Raw genomic sequence first — 19,394 nt, 5'->3', positions numbered from 1 at the left:
TTCCTGCCTGCACGCTGAGCTGCAGAGGGGAGACGGGGAGACCCAGACACGGGATTCTACGGCCTCATACCCGCTGTTCAGCGGGCGGTAAGCAGCCCTCAAGGGCTCACCCCCACTTGTGCCGTTTGTATACTGAGTATTTTGTGTTTGCAAATACTTTGTACTGTACGGTCGCTGGTGATTCTCGGCTATATACCCTCCTAGATTACATGGAGGCAACAGCATGCCGCAAAACGCAAGGGTGCCAAGGCACAGACATTATATGCTGCCTGTACCGCATGTGGGGCTGCTCTACCGGCAGGTTCCACTGACCCCCATTGTGTGCAGTGCTCGGCCCCTGTGCAACTTGCACAGCCGGGGCCTCTGCTGGACGTGACCCAGAGTGTACCACCTGTGAATGCTGTCCAGGTGACAGGAACGGAGTTTGCAGCTTTTGCTGACAGATTGTCTATGACCATGTCAAAGATTCTTGAAACATTGCAGTCTAGACCAGTAACTCAGACCATGGACACTGTGGCATCATTGCTCCCTGGTCCCCCTCAGCTGGAACACTTCCAAGCTCCGGGGGTGTCACATGCACCCCAGGGTGACGATTCTGACTCAGACAACAGTCCCAGACAACCTAAGCGGGCTCGTTATGAGGGGCCCTCAACTTCGTCTCACTGGTCAGGATCCCAGCGGGACGAATCTATGGGTGATGAGGCGGATGTAACTGATCAAGATTCTGATCCTGGGACCGCTCTCAATCTGGATACACCGGATGGTGACGCCATAGTGAATGATCTTATAGCGTCCATCAATAGGATGTTAGATATTTCCCCGCCAGCTCCTCCTGCGGAGGAGGCAGCTTCACAGCAGGAGAAATTCCATTTCAGATATCCCAAGCGTAAATTAAGCACTTTTCTGGACCACTCTGACTTTAGAGATGCAATCCAGAAACACCACGCTTATCCTGAGAAGCGGTTTTCTAAACGGCTTAAAGATACACGCTATCCTTTTCCCCCTGACGTGGTCAAGGGTTGGACCCAGTGTCCCAAGGTGGACCCTCCAATCTCCAGGCTTGCAGCTAGATCTTTAGTTGCAGTAGAAGATGGAGCTGCACTTAAAGATGCCACTGACAGGCAGATGGAGCTCTGGCTGAAATCCATCTATGAAGCTATTGGAGCGTCGTTGGCGCCAGCTTTTGCAGCCGTATGGGCACTCCAAGCCATTTCAGCTGGGCTTATACAAGTCGACTCGGTCACACGTACATCTGCCCCGCAGGTGGCACCATTGACCTCTCAAATGTCTGCATTCGCGTCTTACGCGATTAATGCTGTCCTGGACTCTACGAGCCGTACGGCGGTGGCGTCAGCCAACTCCGTGGTTTTGCGCAGAGCCCTGTGGTTGAGAGAATGGAAGGCAGATTCTGCTTCCAAGAAGTGCTTAACCAGTTTGCCTTTTTCTCGTGACCGATTGTTTGGGGAGCGTTTGGATGAAATCATTAAACACTCCAAGGGTAAGGACTCATCCTTACCTCAACACAGACAAAACAAGCCCCAACAAAGGAGGGGTCAGTCTGGTTTTCGGTCCTTTCGAGGCTCAGGCAGGTCCCAATTCTCCTCGTCCAAAAGGACTCAAAAGGATCAGAGAGGCTCAGATTCTTGGCGGACTCAGTCACGCCCAAAAAAGACAGCAGGAAGAACCGTTACCAAGACTGCTTCCTCATGACTTTCAGCCTCCTCTCTCCGCATCCTCGGTCGGTGGCAGGCTCTCCCGCTTTGGCGACATTTGGCTGTCACAGGTCAAAGACCGTTGGGTGAGGGACATTCTGTCTCACGGGTACAGGATAGAGTTCAGCTCTCGTCCTCCAACTCGTTTCTTCAGAACTTCCCCACCGCCCGACCGAGCCGATGCTCTGCTGCAGGCGGTGGCCGCTTTAAAGGCGGAAGGAGTGGTGACTTCCGTTTCTCTTCAGGAACAAGGTCACGGTTTTTACTCCAATCTGTCCTGGATCTAAAGTTGCTCAACAAACACGTAAAAACCAGGAGGTTCCGGATGGAATCTCTACGCTCCGTCATAGCCTCAATGTCTCAAGGAGATTTCTTAGCATCAATAGACATCAAAGATGCTTATCTTCACGTGCCGATTGCGCCAGAGCATCAGCGTTTTCTACGCTTCGTTATAGAAAGCGAACACCTGCAGTTCGTAGCGTTACCTTTCGGGCTGGCAACAGCCCCTCGGGTCTTCACTAAGGTCATGGCAGCAGTAGTAGCTGTCCTGCACTCGCAGGGTCACTCCGTGATCCCGTATTTGGACGATCTACTTATAAAGGCACCCTCTCAAGAGGCATGCCAACACAGTCTGGACGTGGCACTGAAGACTCTCCAGAGTTTCGGGTGGATTATCAACTTTTCAAAGTCAAATCTAACCCCGACCCAATCACTAACATATCTTGGCATGGAGTTTCATACTCTCTCAGCGATAGTGAAGCTTCCACTGGACAAGCAGTGCTCTCTGCAGACAGGGGTGCAATCTCTCCTGCAGAACCAGTCCCACTCCTTGAGGCGCCTCATGCATTTCCTAGGGAAGATGGTGGCAGCAATGGAAGCAGTCCCTTTCGCGCAGTTTCATCTGCGCCCTCTACAATGGGACATTCTCCGCCAATGGGACGGGAAGTCGACGTCCCTCGACAGGGATGTCTCCCTCTCTCAGGCAGCCAAGGACTCTCTCCGATGGTGGCTTCTTCCCACCTCATTGTCAAAAGGGAAAGTCGTTCCTACCCCCATCCTGGGCGGTGGTCACGACAGATGCGAGCCTATCAGGGTGGGGAGCAGTGTTTCTTCACCACAGGGCTCAGGGTACGTGGACTCAGAGAGAGTCCACCCTTCAGATCAATGTTCTGGAAATCAGAGCAGTCTATCTTGCTCTGCGAGCCTTCCAACAGTGGCTGGAGGGCAAGCAGATCCGGATTCAGTCGGACAATTCCACAGCGGTGGCGTACATCAACCACCAAGGGGGAACACGCAGTCGGCAAGCCTTTCAAGAAGTCCGGCGGATTCTGACGTGGGTGGAAAACACAGCATCCACCATATCCGCAGTTCACATCCCAGGCGTGGAAAACTGGGAAGCAGACTTTCTCAGTCGCCAGGGCATGGACGCAGGGGAATGGTCCCTTCACCCGGACGTGTTTCAGGAGATCTGTCGCCGCTGGGGGATGCCGGACGTCGACCTGATGGCGTCACGGCACAACAACAAGGTCCCGGCATTCATGGCACGGTCTCACGATCACCGAGCTCTGGCGGCAGACGCCTTAGTTCAGGATTGGTCGCAGTTCCGACTACCTTATGTGTTCCCACCTCTGGCATTGTTGCCCAGAGTGCTCCGCAAAATCAGGTCCGACTGCCGTTGCGCCATTCTCGTCGCTCCAGACTGGCCAAGGAGGTCGTGGTACCCGGATCTGTGGCATCTCACGGTAGGACAACCGTGGGCGCTACCAGGCCGTCCAGACTTGCTGTCTCAAGGGCCGTTTTTCCATCTGATTTCTGCGGCCCTGAACCTGACTGTGTGGCCATTGAGTCCTGGATCCTAGGGACCTCAGGTTTATCTCATGATGTTGTTGCCACCATGAGACAGGCTAGGAAACCATCCTCCGCCAAGATCTACCACAGAACGTGGAAGATATTCTTATCTTGGTGCTCTGCTCAGGGAGTTTCCCCCTGGCCATTTGCATTGCCTATTTTTCTTTCCTTCCTGCAGTCTGGGTTGGAAAAAGGTTTGTCGCTTAGCTCCCTTAAAGGACAAGTCTCTGCGCTATCCGTATTCTTTCAGAAGCGCCTGGCGCGACTTCCTAAGGTACGCACGTTCCTGCAAGGGGTTTGTCATATCGTTCCCCCTTACAAGCGGCCATTGGAACCCTGGGATCTGAACAAGGTTCTAATTGCTCTCCAGAAGCCACCTTTCGAGCCTATGAAGGAGATTTCCTTTTCTCGGCTTTCACAGAAAGTGGCTTTTCTGGTGGCGGTCACGTCTCTTCGGAGAGTGTCAGAGCTGGCGGCGTTATCTTGCAAATCTCCCTTCCTGGTGTTTCACCAAGACAAGGTAGTACTGCGTCCAATTCCAGAGTTTCTTTCCAAGGTGGTATCTTCCTTTCATCTCAATCAGGATATCACTTTACCATCTTTGTGTCCGCATCCAGTTCACCAATTTGAAAAGGGTTTGCATCTGTTGGACCTGGTGAGAGCACTCAGGATCTACATTTCCCGCACGGCGCCTCTGCGCCGTTCGGATGCACTCTTTATCCTGGTCGCTGGTCAGCATAAAGGGTCGCAAGCTTTCCAATCCACCCTTGCGCGGTGGATCAAGGAACCAATTCTTCACGCCTACCGTTCTGCTGGGCTCCGACTCCTTCTGGACTGAAGGCCCATTCTACCAGAGCCGTGGGTGCGTCCTGGGCATTACGGCATCAGGCTACGGCTCAGCAGGTGTGCCAGGCGGCTACCTGGTCGAGTCTGCACACTTTTACCAAGCATTATCAGGTGCATACCTACGCTTCGGCGGATGCCAGCCTAGGTAGACAAGTCCTGCAGGCGGCGGTGGCCCACCTGTAAGAAAGGGCTGCCTGACAGCCCGATCACGAGGTATTCTTTTACCCACCCAGGGACTGCTTTTGGACGTCCCAATTGTCTGGGTCTCCCAATTAGGAGCGAAAAAGAAGAAGGGAATTTTGTTTACTTACCGTAAATTCCTTTTCTTCTAGCTCCAATTGGGAGACCCAGCACCCGCCCTGTTTTTTCTTAGGGTATTTGTTTTTCGGGTGCACATGTTGTTCATGTTGATAAGTTACGTTCTCCGATATTGTTTATCGGATTGAATTTGTTTTTGAAACAGTTATTGGCTTTCCTCCTTCTTGCTTTTGCACTAAAACTGAGGGACCCGTGCTCCCACGGGGGGGTGTATAGCCAGAAGGGGAGGGGCCTTACACTTTTTAGTGTAGTACTTTGTGCGGCCTCCGGAGGCAGTAGCTATACACCCAATTGTCTGGGTCTCCCAATTGGAGCTAGAAGAAAAGGAATTTACGGTAAGTAAACAAAATTCCCTTCTTTCCAAAGTCAAATTTGACACCGGCCCAATCACTGACATATCTTGGCATGGAGTTTCATACTCTCTCAGCGATAGTGAAGCTTCCGCTGAACAAACAGCGTTCACTACAGACAGGGGTGCAATCTCTCCTTCAAGGCCAGTCACACCCCTTGAGGCGCCTCATGCACTTCCTAGGAAAGATGGTAGCAGCAATGGAGGCAGTTCCGTTTGCGCAGTTTCATCTGCGTCCACTTCAATGGGACATTCTCCGCAAATGGGACAGGAAGTCGACGTCCCCTCGACAGGAACGTCTCCCTTTCTCGGGCAGCCAAGGCTTCCCTTCAGTGGTGGCTTCTTCCCACTTCTCTGTCGAAGGGGAAATCCTTCCTGCCCCCATCCTGGGCTGTGGTCACGACGGACGCGAGCCTGTCAGGATGGGGGAGCGGTCTTTCTCCACCACAGGGCTCAGGGTACTTGGACTCAGCCAGAGTCCTCCCTTCAGATCAATGTTCTGGAGATAAGGGCAGTGTATCTTGCCCTAAAGGCGTTCCAGCCGTGGCTGGAAGGCAAGCAGATCCGAATTCAGTCGGACAACTCCACAGCGGTGGCATACATCAACCACCAAGGCGGAACACGCAGTCGGCAAGCCTTCCAGGAAGTCCGGCGGATTCTGCTATGGGTGGAAGCCACAGCCTCCACCATATCCGCAGTTCACATCCCAGGCGTAGAAAACTGGGAAGCAGACTTTCTCAGTCGCCAGGGCATGGACGCAGGGGAATGGTCCCTTCACCCGGACGTGTTTCAGGAGATCTGTTGCCGCTGGGGGATGCCGGACGTCGACCTAATGGCGTCCCGGCACAACAACAAGGTCCCGACATTCATGGCACGGTCTCAAGATTACAGAGCTCTGGCGGCAGACGCCTTAGTTCAGGATTGGTCACAGTTTCAACTCCCTTATGTGTTTCCTCCTCTGGCACTGTTGCCCAGAGTGTTACGCAAGATCAGGTCCGACTGCCGCCGCGCCATCCTCGTCGCTCCAGACTGGCCGAGGAGGTCGTGGTACCCGGATCTGTGGCATCTCACGGTGGGCCAACCGTGGGCACTACCAGACCGACCAGACTTGCTGTCTCAAGGGCCGTTTTTCCATCTGAATTCTGCGGCCCTCAACCTGACTGTGTGGCCATTGAGTCCTGGATCCTAGCGTCTTCAGGGTTATCTCAAGAGGTCATTGCCACTATGAGACAGGCTAGGAAACCAACGTCCGCCAAGATCTACCACAGGACGTGGAGGATATTCTTATCTTGGTGCTCTGATCAGGGTTTTTCTCCCTGGCCATTTGCCTTGCCCACTTTTCTTTCCTTCCTTCAATCCGGATTGGAAAAAGGTTTGTTGCTCGGCTCCCTTAAGGGACAAGTCTCAGCGCTCTCTGTGTTTTTTCAGTAGCGCCTAGCCAGTCTTCCACAGGTACGCACGTTCCTGCAGGGGGTTTGTCACATAGTCCCTCCTTACAAGCGGCCGTTATAACCCTGGGATCTGAACAGGGTGCTGATGGCTCTTCAGAAACCACCTTTCGAGCCAATGAGGGATATTTCTCTCTCACGCCTTTCGCAGAAAGTGGCCTTCCTAGTAGCAGTCACATCACTTCGGAGAGTGTCTGAGCTAGCAGCACTGTCATGCAAAGCCCCTTTCCTGGTGTTTCACCAGGACAAGGTGGTTCTGCGTCCGGTTCCGGAATTTCTCCCTAAGGTGGTATCCCCCCTTTCATCTCAATCAGGATATCTCCTTACCCTCTTTTTGTCCTCATCCAGTTCACCAATGTGAAAGGGATTTGCACTTGTTAGATCTGGTGAGAGCACTCAGACTCTACATTTCTCGTATGGCGCCCCTGCGCCGCTCGGATGCACTCTTTGTCCTTGTCGCTGGCCAGCGTAAAGGGTCACAGGCTTCCAAATCAACCCTGGCTCGGTGGATCAAGGAACCAATTCTCGAAGCTTACCGATCTTCTGGGCTTCCGGTTCCCTCAGGGCTGAGGGCCCATTCTACCAGAGCCGTGGGTGCGTCCTGGGCTACGGCTCAGCAGGTGTGTCAGGCAGCTACCTGGTCGAGCCTGCACACTTTCACGAAACACTATCAGGTGCATACCTATGCTTCGGCAGATGCCAGCCTAGGTAGGCGAGTCCTTCAGGCGGCGGTTGCCCACCTGTAAGAAGGGGCCATTTTACGGCTCTATTACGAGGTATTATTTTACCCACCCAGGGACTGCTTTTGGACGTCCCAATTGTCTGGGTCTCCCAATGGAGCGACAAAGAAGAAGGGAATTTTGTTTACTTACCGTAAATTCCTTTTCTTCTAGCTCCAATTGGGAGACCCAGCACCCGCCCCTGTTCCCTTCGGGCTGTTGTTCTTTGTGACACATGTTGTTCATGTTGAATGGTTTCAGTTCTCCGAAATTTCTTTGGATTGAATTTACTCTAAACCAATTTATAACTTTTCCTCCTTCTTGCTTTTGCACCAAAACTGAGGAGCCCGTGAGGCACGGGGGGTGTATAGGCAGAAGGGGAGGGGCTTTACACTTTTAAGTGTAATACTTTGTGTGGCCTCCGGAGGCAGAAGCTATACACCCCAATTGTCTGGGTCTCCCAATTGGAGCTAGAAGAAAAGGAATTTACGGTAAGTAAACAAAATTCCCTTCTTTGTTCAAACCTTCAAATTAAACGTTACAATCTGCACTTGAATTCTGTTGTAGAGGTTTCATTTCAAATCCAATGTGGTGGCATGCAGAGCCCAACTCGCGAAAATTGTGTCACTGTCCAAATATTTCTGGACCTAACTGTATTCCCCGGCTCACGCAGGCGCACTTCGCTCTGCCATATTGCGGGCAGAGCCGAAAAAATAGGTGTGCCTGCGCGAACCGGCGAGATTTTAGGCAGCGATGTTGATGTCACCCACTTCATCCACATCGCCGGACAAAATCTTGCGCCTGCATAGTGAACTCACCGGTTTGTGCAGGCGTACCTATGTTTCCGTCTCTGCCCGCAACAGGGCAGAGCGAAGTGCGCCTGCGCAAACCGGGAATATGGAGATTTTGTCCACCTACATGGAGGCGTGTGAGCTGTCATCCACGTCAATCTGCATAGGAGGTGCAGATTATGACACCGACCGGAGGGTTTACATACAGGGCGGGAGATTTTATAAAGGTATTTGTGGGGTCTACAGGGGGTAACGTGCACCTTTTTATAGAATGCAGCACAGGCGCTGCTTAAAGTGCTAGTTTTAGTTTAGAAGACCAGAGTCTGGTGACAGGTTGCCTTTTAAGGTTACGGTTTATGGCCAATCCAGAATTATACACCAAAGATAAAAAGGATTGGTGATATTTGTAAACTTTTATTTAACAATAATCCCTTTTGTTATAATAGGTTTAATTAGTCCTGAGGACCGAAAATATGGCACTACTAACCTCCACCTGGATGTATCTGATGCTGCTAATGTGATGGTCTACGTAGGGATCCCGCAGGACGAAGGCGATCAGGAGCAAGGTTAGAAGAACGGGGGTTTTTTTTTGTTTTTTGTTTTGTTCTGGTTTTTTAGTTTATGCAAAAGAATATTATATATATATATAATATATATATATTATACAATAAATATATTATTATATATTATAGAAAAAATATATTATATATATTATACAATAAATATATATTGCACAATAAATATATATTATATATTCTACAATAAATATATTATAAATATATATTATAAATATATATATATATATATATATATATATATATATATATATATATATATATATTTGACCATATGAGATGTTAATTGCTTTTAATGTTTTTTCCAGAAGTGCTCAGGACCTTACAAGACGGAGACGCTGATGAATTGACCGTCAAACGATTTGTGGAGTTCCGAGAGAAGCCGGGAGCTTTGTGGCACATCTACGCAGCCAAGGACACTGAGAAAATCCGACAGTTCTTGAAAAAGGTGAGATACACAATATCAACTGATTTTTGTGTTAATGTTTCTGTCCTGCAGAAAGAACATTACCCCAAATATGGAATAACTGTATTGTGCACTTATTAGGTGGCAGAAGAACAAGGCCAGGAGAACCCTCCAGACCACGATCCCATCCATGATCAGAGCTGGTATCTGGATAGTATATTGAGGAAGCGGCTGCTCCAGGAGCACGGGGTTCAGGGATGGGCCATTGTGCAGTTCTTGGGAGACGCGGTCTTCATTCCGGCAGGAGCCCCCCATCAGGTAGGAGGATTGTAGTGCGTGTTGCATTGCACACCGTCCTCCACTCCTCACAATCTTTGACAACCATGCACGTTATCTTGATCTCTTCTCAGGTTCACAACTTGTACAGCTGCATAAAAGTAGCCGAGGACTTTGTATCTCCGGAGCACGTGAAGCATTGTTTCTGTCTGACTCAGGAATTCCGCTATCTCTCCCATACACACACAAACCACGAGGACAAACTTCAGGTACCTATACTCCATGCCGGGGAGGGGGTTGGGGGTCTCTGCCATTTCAATCCCTGCTCTCCTGATCTGTTGTGCAATCCATCCTTCCTTCCTTCTTCTTTCTCCCCCTCTTTGTGTCTTTTCTCCCCCTCTTTCTGTCTTTTCTCCCCCTCTTTCCTTCTTTTTTCTCCCCCTCTTTCCTTCTTTTTTCTCCCCCTCTTTCCTTCTTTTTTCTCCCCCTCTTTCCTCTTTCCCCCTCTTTCCTCCTCCTTTCTCCCCCCCTCTTTCCTCCTTCTTTCTCCCCCCCCTCTTTCCTCCTTCTTTCTCCCCCCCCTCTTTCCTCCTCCTTTCTCCCCCCCCCTCTTTCCTCCTTCTTTCTCCCCCCCTCTTTCCTCCTTCTTTCTCCCCCCCCCTCTCCCCCCCCTCTCCCCCTTTGATCCTTCTTTCTCCCCCCCTTTCCTCCTCCTTTCTCTCCCCCCCCTCTTTCCTCCTTCTTTCTCCCCCCCCCCTTTCCTCCTTCTTTCTCCCCCCCCCTTTCCTCCTCCTTTCTCCCCCCCCCTCTTTCCTCCTTCTTTCTCCCCCCCTCTTTCCTCCTTCTTTCTCCCCCCCCTTTCCTCCTCCTTTCTCCCCCCCCCCCTTTCCTCCTCCTTTCTCCCCCCTCTTTCCTCCTCCTTTCTCCCCCCCCCTCTTCCTCCTCCTTTCTCCCCCCCCCCTCTTTCCTCCTCCTTTCTTCCCCCCTCTTTCCTCCTCCTTTCTTCCCCCCTCTTTCCTCCTCCTTTCTCCCCCCTCTTTCTTCCTCCTTTCTTCCCCCCCCTCTTTCTTCCTCCTTTCTTCCCCCCCCTCTTTCCTCCTCCTTTCTCCCCCCCTCTTTCCTCCTCCTTTCTCCCCCCCCCTTTCCTCCTCCTTTCTCCCCCCCCCTCTTTCCTCCTTCTTTCTCCCCCCCTCTTTCCTCCTTCTTTCTCCCCCCCCTTTCCTCCTCTTTTCTCCCCCCCCCTTTCCTCCTCCTTTCCCCCCCTCTTTCCTCCTCCTTTCTCCCCCCCCCTCTTTCCTCCTCCTTTCTCCCCCCCTCTTTCCTCCTTTCTTCCCCCCCTCTTTCCTCCTCCTTTCTTCCCCCCTCTTTCCTCCTCCTTTCTCCCCCCCCTCTTTCCTCCTCCTTTCTTCCCCCCCCTCTTTCCTCCTCCTTTCTCCCCCCCCCCCTCTTTCCTCCTCCTTTCTCCCCCCCCCTCTTTCCTCCTCCTTTCCCCCCCCCCTTTCCTCCTTCTTTCCCCCCCCCCCCTCTTTCCTCCTCCCCCCCCCCCCTTTCCTTTTCCTTCCTTTCTTTGTCGCTCCATTGGGAGACCCAGACAATTGGGTGTATAGCTTCTGCCTCCGGAGGCCACACAAAGTATTACACTTTAAAAAGTGTAAAGCCCCTCCCCTTCTGCCTATACACACCCCCGTGCATCACGGGCTCCTCAGTTTTTATGCTTTGTGCGAAGGAGGCACACATGCACGCATAGCTCCACAATTTAGTCAGCAGCAGCTGCTGACTATATCGGATGGAAGAAAAGAGGGCCCATAACAGGGCCCCCAGCATGCTCCCTTTTCACCCCACTCTGGTCGGCGGTGCTGTTAAGGTTGAGGTACCCATTGCGGGTACATAGGCAGGAGCCACATGCTGTTTTCCTTCCCCATCCCTTAAGGGCTCTGGGTGAAGTGGGATCCTAATCGGTCTCCAGGCACTGGGACCGTGCTCCCTCCGCAGCCCCTGGGGAATCTGCTGGACAGGAGCCGGGTATCGTCAGGGACAAGGCCCTGCTACTGTGAGGTACTCTGTGTCCCCTTGGGGACGGCGCATGGAGCGCTTGTGTCATACACGCTGCAGCACTGCTGGGTGTGTTAGTGCGCCGGGACTACCGCGCCGACCGCGCTTATTTGCCGGCCGCGCTTATAACTTTAGTCCCCGGCTTTTGCGGTACCGCATATTCCCGCCCCCGGGCCTGCCAGTCAGGGGAAGGGCGGGACGCTGCACAGGACGTCAGCGCTGAGGGCTGGAGCATACTTTGTATCCTCCTCCCCCCTCACTGAGCACCGTGGGGCACCAGATTCCCGCACTTTCTAGGGCACGCCCACGGCCCCCTCCTCCTCACAGAACGCCGGCAGCCATTCCTGTCAGCACGTCTGACGCTGGAGAGGAGAGACAACACGGCTCTGGGAGGCCCCCAGTGATCTGGTGATCACACAACCGCTTTGAGCGGTCGGTAAGCCGCACCTGTTTCTAGGTGCTGACCCCCTGGGTGCCGAAGTGTGTGTATATATATATATATATATATAATTAATATATATATATATATATATATATATATACATATATATATATATATATATATATATATACATATATATATATATATACATATATATACATATATATATATATATATACATATATATACATATATATATATATATATATATATATATATATATATATATATATATATATATATATATATATATATATGCTTATATGCTATACATTTACTCTGTACGGTCGCACTGTTGATTTTTGGCTATATACCCTCCCGGATTGTACTCAGAGGAGACAACAGCATGTCGTCCGCAAAAAGCAAGGGTGCCAAAGCACAGGCTTACTTTGCAACCTGTACCTCATGTGCGGCTATACTACCGGCAGGTTCCACCTACCCTCACTGTGTGCAATGCTCGGCCCCTGTGGCACTTACTCAGCCGGAGCCTCTGCCACTGGTGGCCCAAGTGGAACCACCTGCTACCACTGTCCAGGTGACAGGGACGGAGTTTGCAGTATTCGCTGACAAACTTTCTGAGAGTATGGATAAATGGTCTGCTAAGATACTAGAAGCCTTGCAGTCCAGGCCGGTAACACAGGCCCCGGGCACTGTTGAATCATTGACCCCAGGCCCCCCTCGGTTGGAGCAGCAAAGTGCTCCTGGGGTGACTCATAGGTCCCAAGGTGAGGTCTCTGACACGGACCGCAGTCCCAGACCGCCTAAGCGGGCTCGCTGGGAGCTCCCCTCGACTTCATCACACTGCTCAGGGTCTCAGCAGGAGGACTCTCTAGAGGATGAAGCGGAGGTGGCAGATCAGGATTCTGATCCTGAGGCCGCTCTCAACCTAGATACACCTGAAGGAGACGCCATAGTGAATGACCTTATAGCGTCCATCAATCAGGTGTTGGATCTTTCTCCCCCAGCTCCTCCAATTGAGGAGTCAGCTTCTCAGCAGGAGAAATTCCGTTTTAGGTTTCCCAAGCGTACAATGAGTACGTTTCTGGATCACTCCGACTTCAGAGAGGCAGTCCAGAAACACCGAGCTTGTCCAGATAAGCGCTTTTCTAAGCGCCTTAAGGACACACGTTATCCCTTCCCCCCCTGACGTTGTCAAGGGTTGGGCTCAGTGTCCCAAGGTGGATCCTCCAGTCTCCAGACTGGCGGCTAGATCCATAGTTGCAGTGGAAGATGGGGCTTCACTCAAAGATGCCACTGACAGACAGATGGAGCTCTGGTTGAAATCCATCTATGAAGCTATCGGCGCGTCCTTTGCTCCGGCATTCGCAGCCGTATGGGCACTCCAAGCTATCTCAGCTTGTCACTCGCAGATTAATGCAGTCACACGTGCCTCTGCTCCGCAGGTGGTGTCCTTAACCTCTCAGGCGTCGGCGTTTGCGTCCTACGCCATTAATGCTGTCCTGGACTCTGCGAGCCGTACGGCGGTAGCTTCCGCCAATTCGGTGGCAGTCCGCAGGGCCATGTGGCTACGTGAATGGAAGGCAGACTCTGCTTCCAAAAAATTCTTAACCGGTTTGCCATTTTCTGGCGACCGCCTGTTTGGTGAGCGATTTGGATGAAATCATTAAACAATCCAAGGGAAAGGACTCATCCTTACCCCAGTCCAAACCAAACAGACCTCAACAACGGAAGGTACAATCGAGGTTTCGGTCCCTTCGGCCCGCGGGCAGGTCTCAATTCTCCTCGTCCAACAGGCCACAGAAGGGTCAGAGGGACTCCGATTCATGGCGGTCTAAGTCACGTCCTAAAAAGACCGCCGGAGGAACCGCTCCCAAAGCGGCCTCCTCATGACTTTCGGCCTCTTCACACCGCATCCTCGGTCGGTGGCAGGCTCTCCCGCTTTTGCGACGCCTGGCTGCCACAGGTACAAGACCGTTGGGTGAGAGACATTCTGTCTCACGGTTACAGGATAGAGTTCAGCTCTCGTCCTCCGACTCGATTCTTCAGAACATCTCCGCCCCCCGAGCGAGCCGATGCTCTTCTTCAGGCGGTGTGCACTCTGAAGGCAGAAGGAGTGGTGATCCCTGTTCCTCTTCAGCAACAGGGTCACGGTTTTTACTCCAACTTGTTTGTGGTGCCAAAAAAGGACGGATCTTTCCGTCCTGTTCTGGACCTAAAACTGCTCAACAAACACGTAAAAACCAGGCGGTTCCGGATGGAATCGCTCCGTCATCGCCTCAATGTCCCAAGGAGATTTCCTAGCATCAATCGACATCAAAGATGCTTATCTCCACGTACCGATTGCACCAGAGCATCAGCGCTTCCTGCGTTTCGCCATAGGGGACGAACACCTTCAGTTCGTGGCACTGCCTTTCGGCCTGGCGACAGCCCCACGGGTCTTCACCAAGGGCATGGCAACTGTAGTAGCAGTCCTACACTCTCAGGGACACTCGGTGATCCCTTACTTAGACGATCTGCTTGTCAAGGCACCCTCTCAAGTGGCATGCCAACACAGCCTGAACATTGCTCTGGAGACTCTCCAGAGATTCGGGTGGATCATCAACTTCCCAAAGTCAAATCTGACACCGGCCCAATCACTGACATATCTCGGCATGGAGTTTCATACTCTCTCAGCGATAGTGAAGCTTCCGCTGGACAAACAGCGTTCACTACAGACAGGGGTGCAATCTCTCCTTCAAGGCCAGTCACACCCCTTGAGGCGCCTCATGCACTTCCTAGCGAAGATGGTAGCAGCAATGGAGGCAGTTCCTTTTGCGCAGTTTCATCTGCGTCCACTTCAATGGGACATTCTCCGCAAATGGGACGGGAAGTCGACGTCCCTCGACAGGAACGTCTCCCTTTCTCAGGCAGCCAAAGCCTCCCTTCGGTGGTGGCTTCTTCCCACTTCATTGTCGAAGGGGAAATCCTTCCTACCCCCATCCTGGGCGGTGGTCACGACGGACGCGAGTCTATCAGGGTGGGGAGCGGTCTTTCTCCACCACAGGGCTCAGGGTACCTGGACTCAGCCAGAGTCCTCCCTTCAGATCAATGTTCTGGAGATAAGGGCAGTGTATCTTGCCCTAAAGGCGTTCCAGCCGTGGCTGGAAGGCAAGCAGATCCGATTCAGTCGGACAACTCCACCGCGGTGGCATACATCAACCACCAAGGCGGAACACGCAGTCGGCAAGCCTTCCAGGAAGTCCGGCGGATTCTGCTGTGGGTGGAAGCCACAGCCTCCACCATATCCGCAGTTCACATCCCGGGCGTAGAAAACTGGGAAGCAGACTTCCTCAGTCGCCAGGGCATGGACGCAGGGGAATGGTCCCTTCACCCGGACGTGTTTCCAGAGATCTGTTGCCGCTGGGGGATGCCGGACGTCGACCTAATGGCGTCCCGGCACAACAACAAGGTCCCGGCATTCATGGCACGGTCTCAAGATCACAGAGCTCTAGCGGCAGACGCACTAGTTCAGGATTGGTCGCAGTTTCAACTGCCTTATGTGTTTCCTCCTCTGGCACTGTTGCCCAGAGTGTTACGCAAGATCAGGTCCCAGACTTCAAAGTGGAGAGGGAGAAGGGGTTAAACCCGCGCAATCCGCCAGTAATCCAGAAGGAGATGTTGATAAATTAAACAATCTTTTATTCCATGGGTCTACGCGTTTCAAGGTCTAAGACCTCTTCTTCAGGACCAGTAAATCAACACTGTGTTGATTTACTGGTCCTGAAGAAGAGGTCTTAGACCTTGAAACGCGTAGACCCATGGAATAAAAGATTGTTTAATTTATCAACATCTCCTTCTGGATTACTGGCGGATTGCGCGGGTTTAACCCCTTCTCCCTCTCCACTTTGAAGTCTGAAACACGTGGGGCCGCTGCAGCTGCCATTATCTCATGCTATCTGTGGTGGTTGTGACCTCTCACAACCTCAATCGGTGAGTGCATTTACCATTTGCTAACCGTTTGTTTTATCTGGTAAAACCCTATCAGCGCTTCTCTTTTCTAGTTTATCTGCAAGATCAGGTCCGACTGCTGCCGCGCCATCCTCGTCGCTCCAGACTGGCCGAGGAGGTCGTGGTACCCGGATCTGTGGCATCTCACGGTGGGCCAACCGTGGGCACTACCAGACCGACCAGACTTGCTGTCTCAAGGGCCGTTTTTCCATCTGAATTCTGCGGCCCTCAACCTGACTGTGTGGCCATTGAGTCCTGGATCCTAGCGTCTTCAGGGTTATCTCAAGAGGTCATTGCCACTATGAGACAGGCTAGGAAACCAACGTCCGCCAAGATCTACCACAGGACGTGGAGGATATTCTTATCCTGGTGCTCTGATCAGGGTTTTACTCCCTGGCCATTTGCCTTGCCCACTTTTCTTTCCTTCCTTCAATCCGGATTGGAAAAGGGTTTGTCGCTCGGCTCCCTTAAGGGACAAGTCTCAGCGCTCTGTGTTTTTTCAGAAGCGCCTAGCCAGACTTCCACAGGTACGCACGTTCCTGCAGGGGGTTTGTCACATAGTCCCTCCTTACAAGCGTCCGTTAGAACCCTGGGATCTGAACAGGGTGCTGATGGCTCTTCAGAAACCACCTTTCGAGCCAATGAAGGATATTTCTCTTTCACGCCTTTCGCAGAAAGTGGTCTTCCTAGTAGCAGTCACATCACTTCGGAGAGTGTCTGAGCTAGCAGCGCTGTCATGCAAAGCCCCTTTCCTGGTGTTTCACCAGGACAAGGTGGTTCTGCGTCCGGTTCCGGAATTTCTCCCTAAGGTGGTATCCCCCTTTCATCTCAATCAGGATATCTCCTTACCCTCCTTTTATCCTCATCCAGTTCACCAATGTGAAAAGGATTTGCACTTGTTAGATCTGGTGAGAGCACTCAGACTCTACATTTCTCGTACGGCGCCCCTGCGCCGCTCGGATGCACTCTTTGTCCTTGTCGCTGGCCAGCGTAAAGGGTCACAGGCTTCCAAATCAACCCTGGCTCGGTGGATCAAGGAACCAATTCTCGAAGCCTACCGTTCTTCTGGGCTTCCGGTTCCCTCAGGGCTGAAGGCCCATTCTACCAGAGCCGTGGGTGCGTCCTGGGCTTTGCGGCACCAGGCTACGGCTCAGCAGGTGTGTCAGGCGGCTACCTGGTCGAGCCTGCACACTTTCACGAAACACTATCAGGTGCATACCTATGCTTCGGCAGATGCCAGCCTAGGTAGGCGAGTCCTTCAGGCGGCGGTTGCCCACCTGTAGGAAGGGGCCGTTTTCCGGCTCTATTACGAGGTATTATTTTACCCACCCAGGGACTGCTTTTGGACGTCCCAATTGTCTGGGTCTCCCAATGGAGCGACAAAGAAGAAGGGAATTTTGTTTACTTACCGTAAATTCCTTTTCTTCTAGCTCCAATTGGGAGACCCAGCACCCGCCCCTGTTCCCTTCGGGCTGTTGTTCTTTGTGTACACATGTTGTTCATGTTGAATGGTTTTCAGTTTTCCGAAATTCCTTCGGATTGAATTACTTTAGACCAATTTATAAGTTTCCTCCTTCCTGCTTTTGCACCAAAACTGAGGAGCCCGTGATGCACGGGGGGGTGTATAGGCAGAAGGGGAGGGGCTTTACACTTTTAAGTGTAATACTTTGTGTGGCCTCCGGAGGCAGAAGCTATACACCCAATTGTCTGGGTCTCCCAATTGGAGCTAGAAGAAAAGGAATTTACGGTAAGTAAACAAAATTCCCTTCTTTTTTTCCTGGATGTAAATTAGATCTTGTCTGCTGGGTGATCAGGTAGAAATCCACTCACCATCACTTGTCTAATAGACAACGCCTTCTTAATAGCTCCAGTGCCCAGCATAAACTAAAGGCACTACATACTTGTATCCCAGACAGGTGACGTTTTCCGATCCCTATATCTTATAGCAGTCGGGTGGCACTGTCTCGTGACCTGCTGCAGTCGATCGACAGCTTGTGATTGGCTGCAGGCATGTGACGGCTTTTGGGCACAGCGCTGCGATTTGATGAATATTGTCAATGCGTGCTTTTTAATTTATGATAGAAGTGTCCATTTAAAGTCTTACTCTATGGTATCGCTACATGCGTCTTTTCGGCCACCCGCTATTTTGTGTGCATGGCCAGTCTTGTCACTACAAAATGGCGCACTTTTGTATAACAGTTTCTGCGTTCTCTGCAGGTGAAGAATGTGATCTACCACGCAGTAAAGGACGCGGTCGCAGTACTGAAGGCAAATGAAGCCAGCCTGGGGAAGGTGTAACGCTGACGCCAGCACTCACCGGACAGACTTCCACTGGCAGCTTTCACCGCCCTCCTCCTGCTCCAGCATCATTAGCTCAAAGAACGTTACCTCGTATACAACGTGGACTGTTTAGGAGATGTTTACAATCCCTGCGATCAACCGTTGATCACCACCAATTTCTGCATTGTCTGAACAACTATCTCCTCTCTTCGGAGGTGCCATACTCCTATATCATTTGATGGGGAAAAAAAAAAAACAAACAACCAAAACTTTTTCTAGACTGTACAATATATACCTCTTGTTTTTGGAGACTCTCTGAAAATATTGTGTAAATCTGTTGAAATATACTTTTTTTTTTTTCTCCAGAGTTTTTGGGGCTCATAGGATGATAACTTAGGAAAAGGTTTTTTTTTTTTATTTTTTTTGTTTTTTACCGCAAGCTGTTGTAGCCATGAAGCATTACTAGAATGCGCGTTCTACGTAAAATGTAAATAAGCAGGCTCTTATGATTTTACATTGATCTAGAACTGAGCACTGACGTGCCTGGAATTGTGTAATTAAATCCTTTTTTGATTTAGATTTTGTTGGCTTGTTTGACTTTTAATTTAATTAACATTACGCCTGGGTTGTTACTCTCTTACCTGACTTTATCGGAGAGAGTGTGGGTTGGTGGGGGGATGAAGACGACGGCCCTTTTAGCACTGGGTCTTTTCAGAACACTTGCCATATTTTTTTTTTTTTATATTACTTCCTTACTTGAGAAGAAACTAATAAACTGTAATTTGTGGTTTGTATCCATGGTGTATTTGCTTTGTTTGACTATTTTATATATGTAGGTCGTTAGTCCACTACCTCCATGATTAAAGGGATCCTGTCACCAGTTTTTTGCCCTATAAGCTGCAGCCACCACCAGGTCGCTCTTGTATATACTGCATTCTAACATGCTGTATATAAGATCAGATACACTTCTAGGTAGATAGGCCACCGTTTGTACATATGAGGTCATAAGTATGTTCCCAATAGCCAGGTCAATCCGTGACATAGTGTGGTGGGAGCTAGAGTAGCAGGAAAACTGTTTGGATGTGGGGTTTTGGACGCGCCAAAGGTCTACCAAACCCAGCTCTGTCGGCAATCTAGCACATGAAGTTGGGGCAGCGTCCTCTGATATGTTCCCCAAATGTAGCTTATCTAGATGAGGATATAAATACCATGTTTCTTTGTCGCTCCATTGGGAGACCCAGACAATTGGGTGTATAGCTACTGCCTCCGGAGGCCACACAAAGCACTACACTTAAAAGTGTAAGGCCCCTCCCCTTCTGCCTATACACCCCCCGTGGGATCACGGGCTCCTCAGTTTTCATGCTTTGTGCGAAGGAGGTCAGAC

The 19,394-nt window shown here is 51.1% G+C and overlaps 1 protein-coding gene across 1 annotated transcript in view; it reads left to right on the top strand.

The window, feature by feature from the left end:
• The window catches only part of KDM3A (lysine demethylase 3A), a 201,614-nt gene extending 182,810 nt beyond the window's left edge, over positions 1-18,804 (top strand). The window contains exons 23-27 of the mRNA XM_075346786.1: positions 8,478-8,597; positions 8,915-9,054; positions 9,154-9,330; positions 9,423-9,557; positions 17,948-18,804. Coding sequence (XP_075202901.1) covers positions 8,478-8,597; positions 8,915-9,054; positions 9,154-9,330; positions 9,423-9,557; positions 17,948-18,028 — 653 coding nt within the window. The 3' untranslated portion in view covers positions 18,029-18,804. The remainder of the gene's footprint in view (positions 1-8,477; positions 8,598-8,914; positions 9,055-9,153; positions 9,331-9,422; positions 9,558-17,947) is intronic.
• Positions 18,805-19,394: the final 590 nt, after the last annotated feature.

Source organism: Anomaloglossus baeobatrachus, chromosome 1, assembly GCF_048569485.1.
Source record: "Anomaloglossus baeobatrachus isolate aAnoBae1 chromosome 1, aAnoBae1.hap1, whole genome shotgun sequence".
Lineage (NCBI taxonomy): Eukaryota > Metazoa > Chordata > Amphibia > Anura > Aromobatidae > Anomaloglossus > Anomaloglossus baeobatrachus.
Note: the sequence above shows the minus strand (reverse complement) of the source record. Positions and strands in the feature narration are given on the sequence as shown.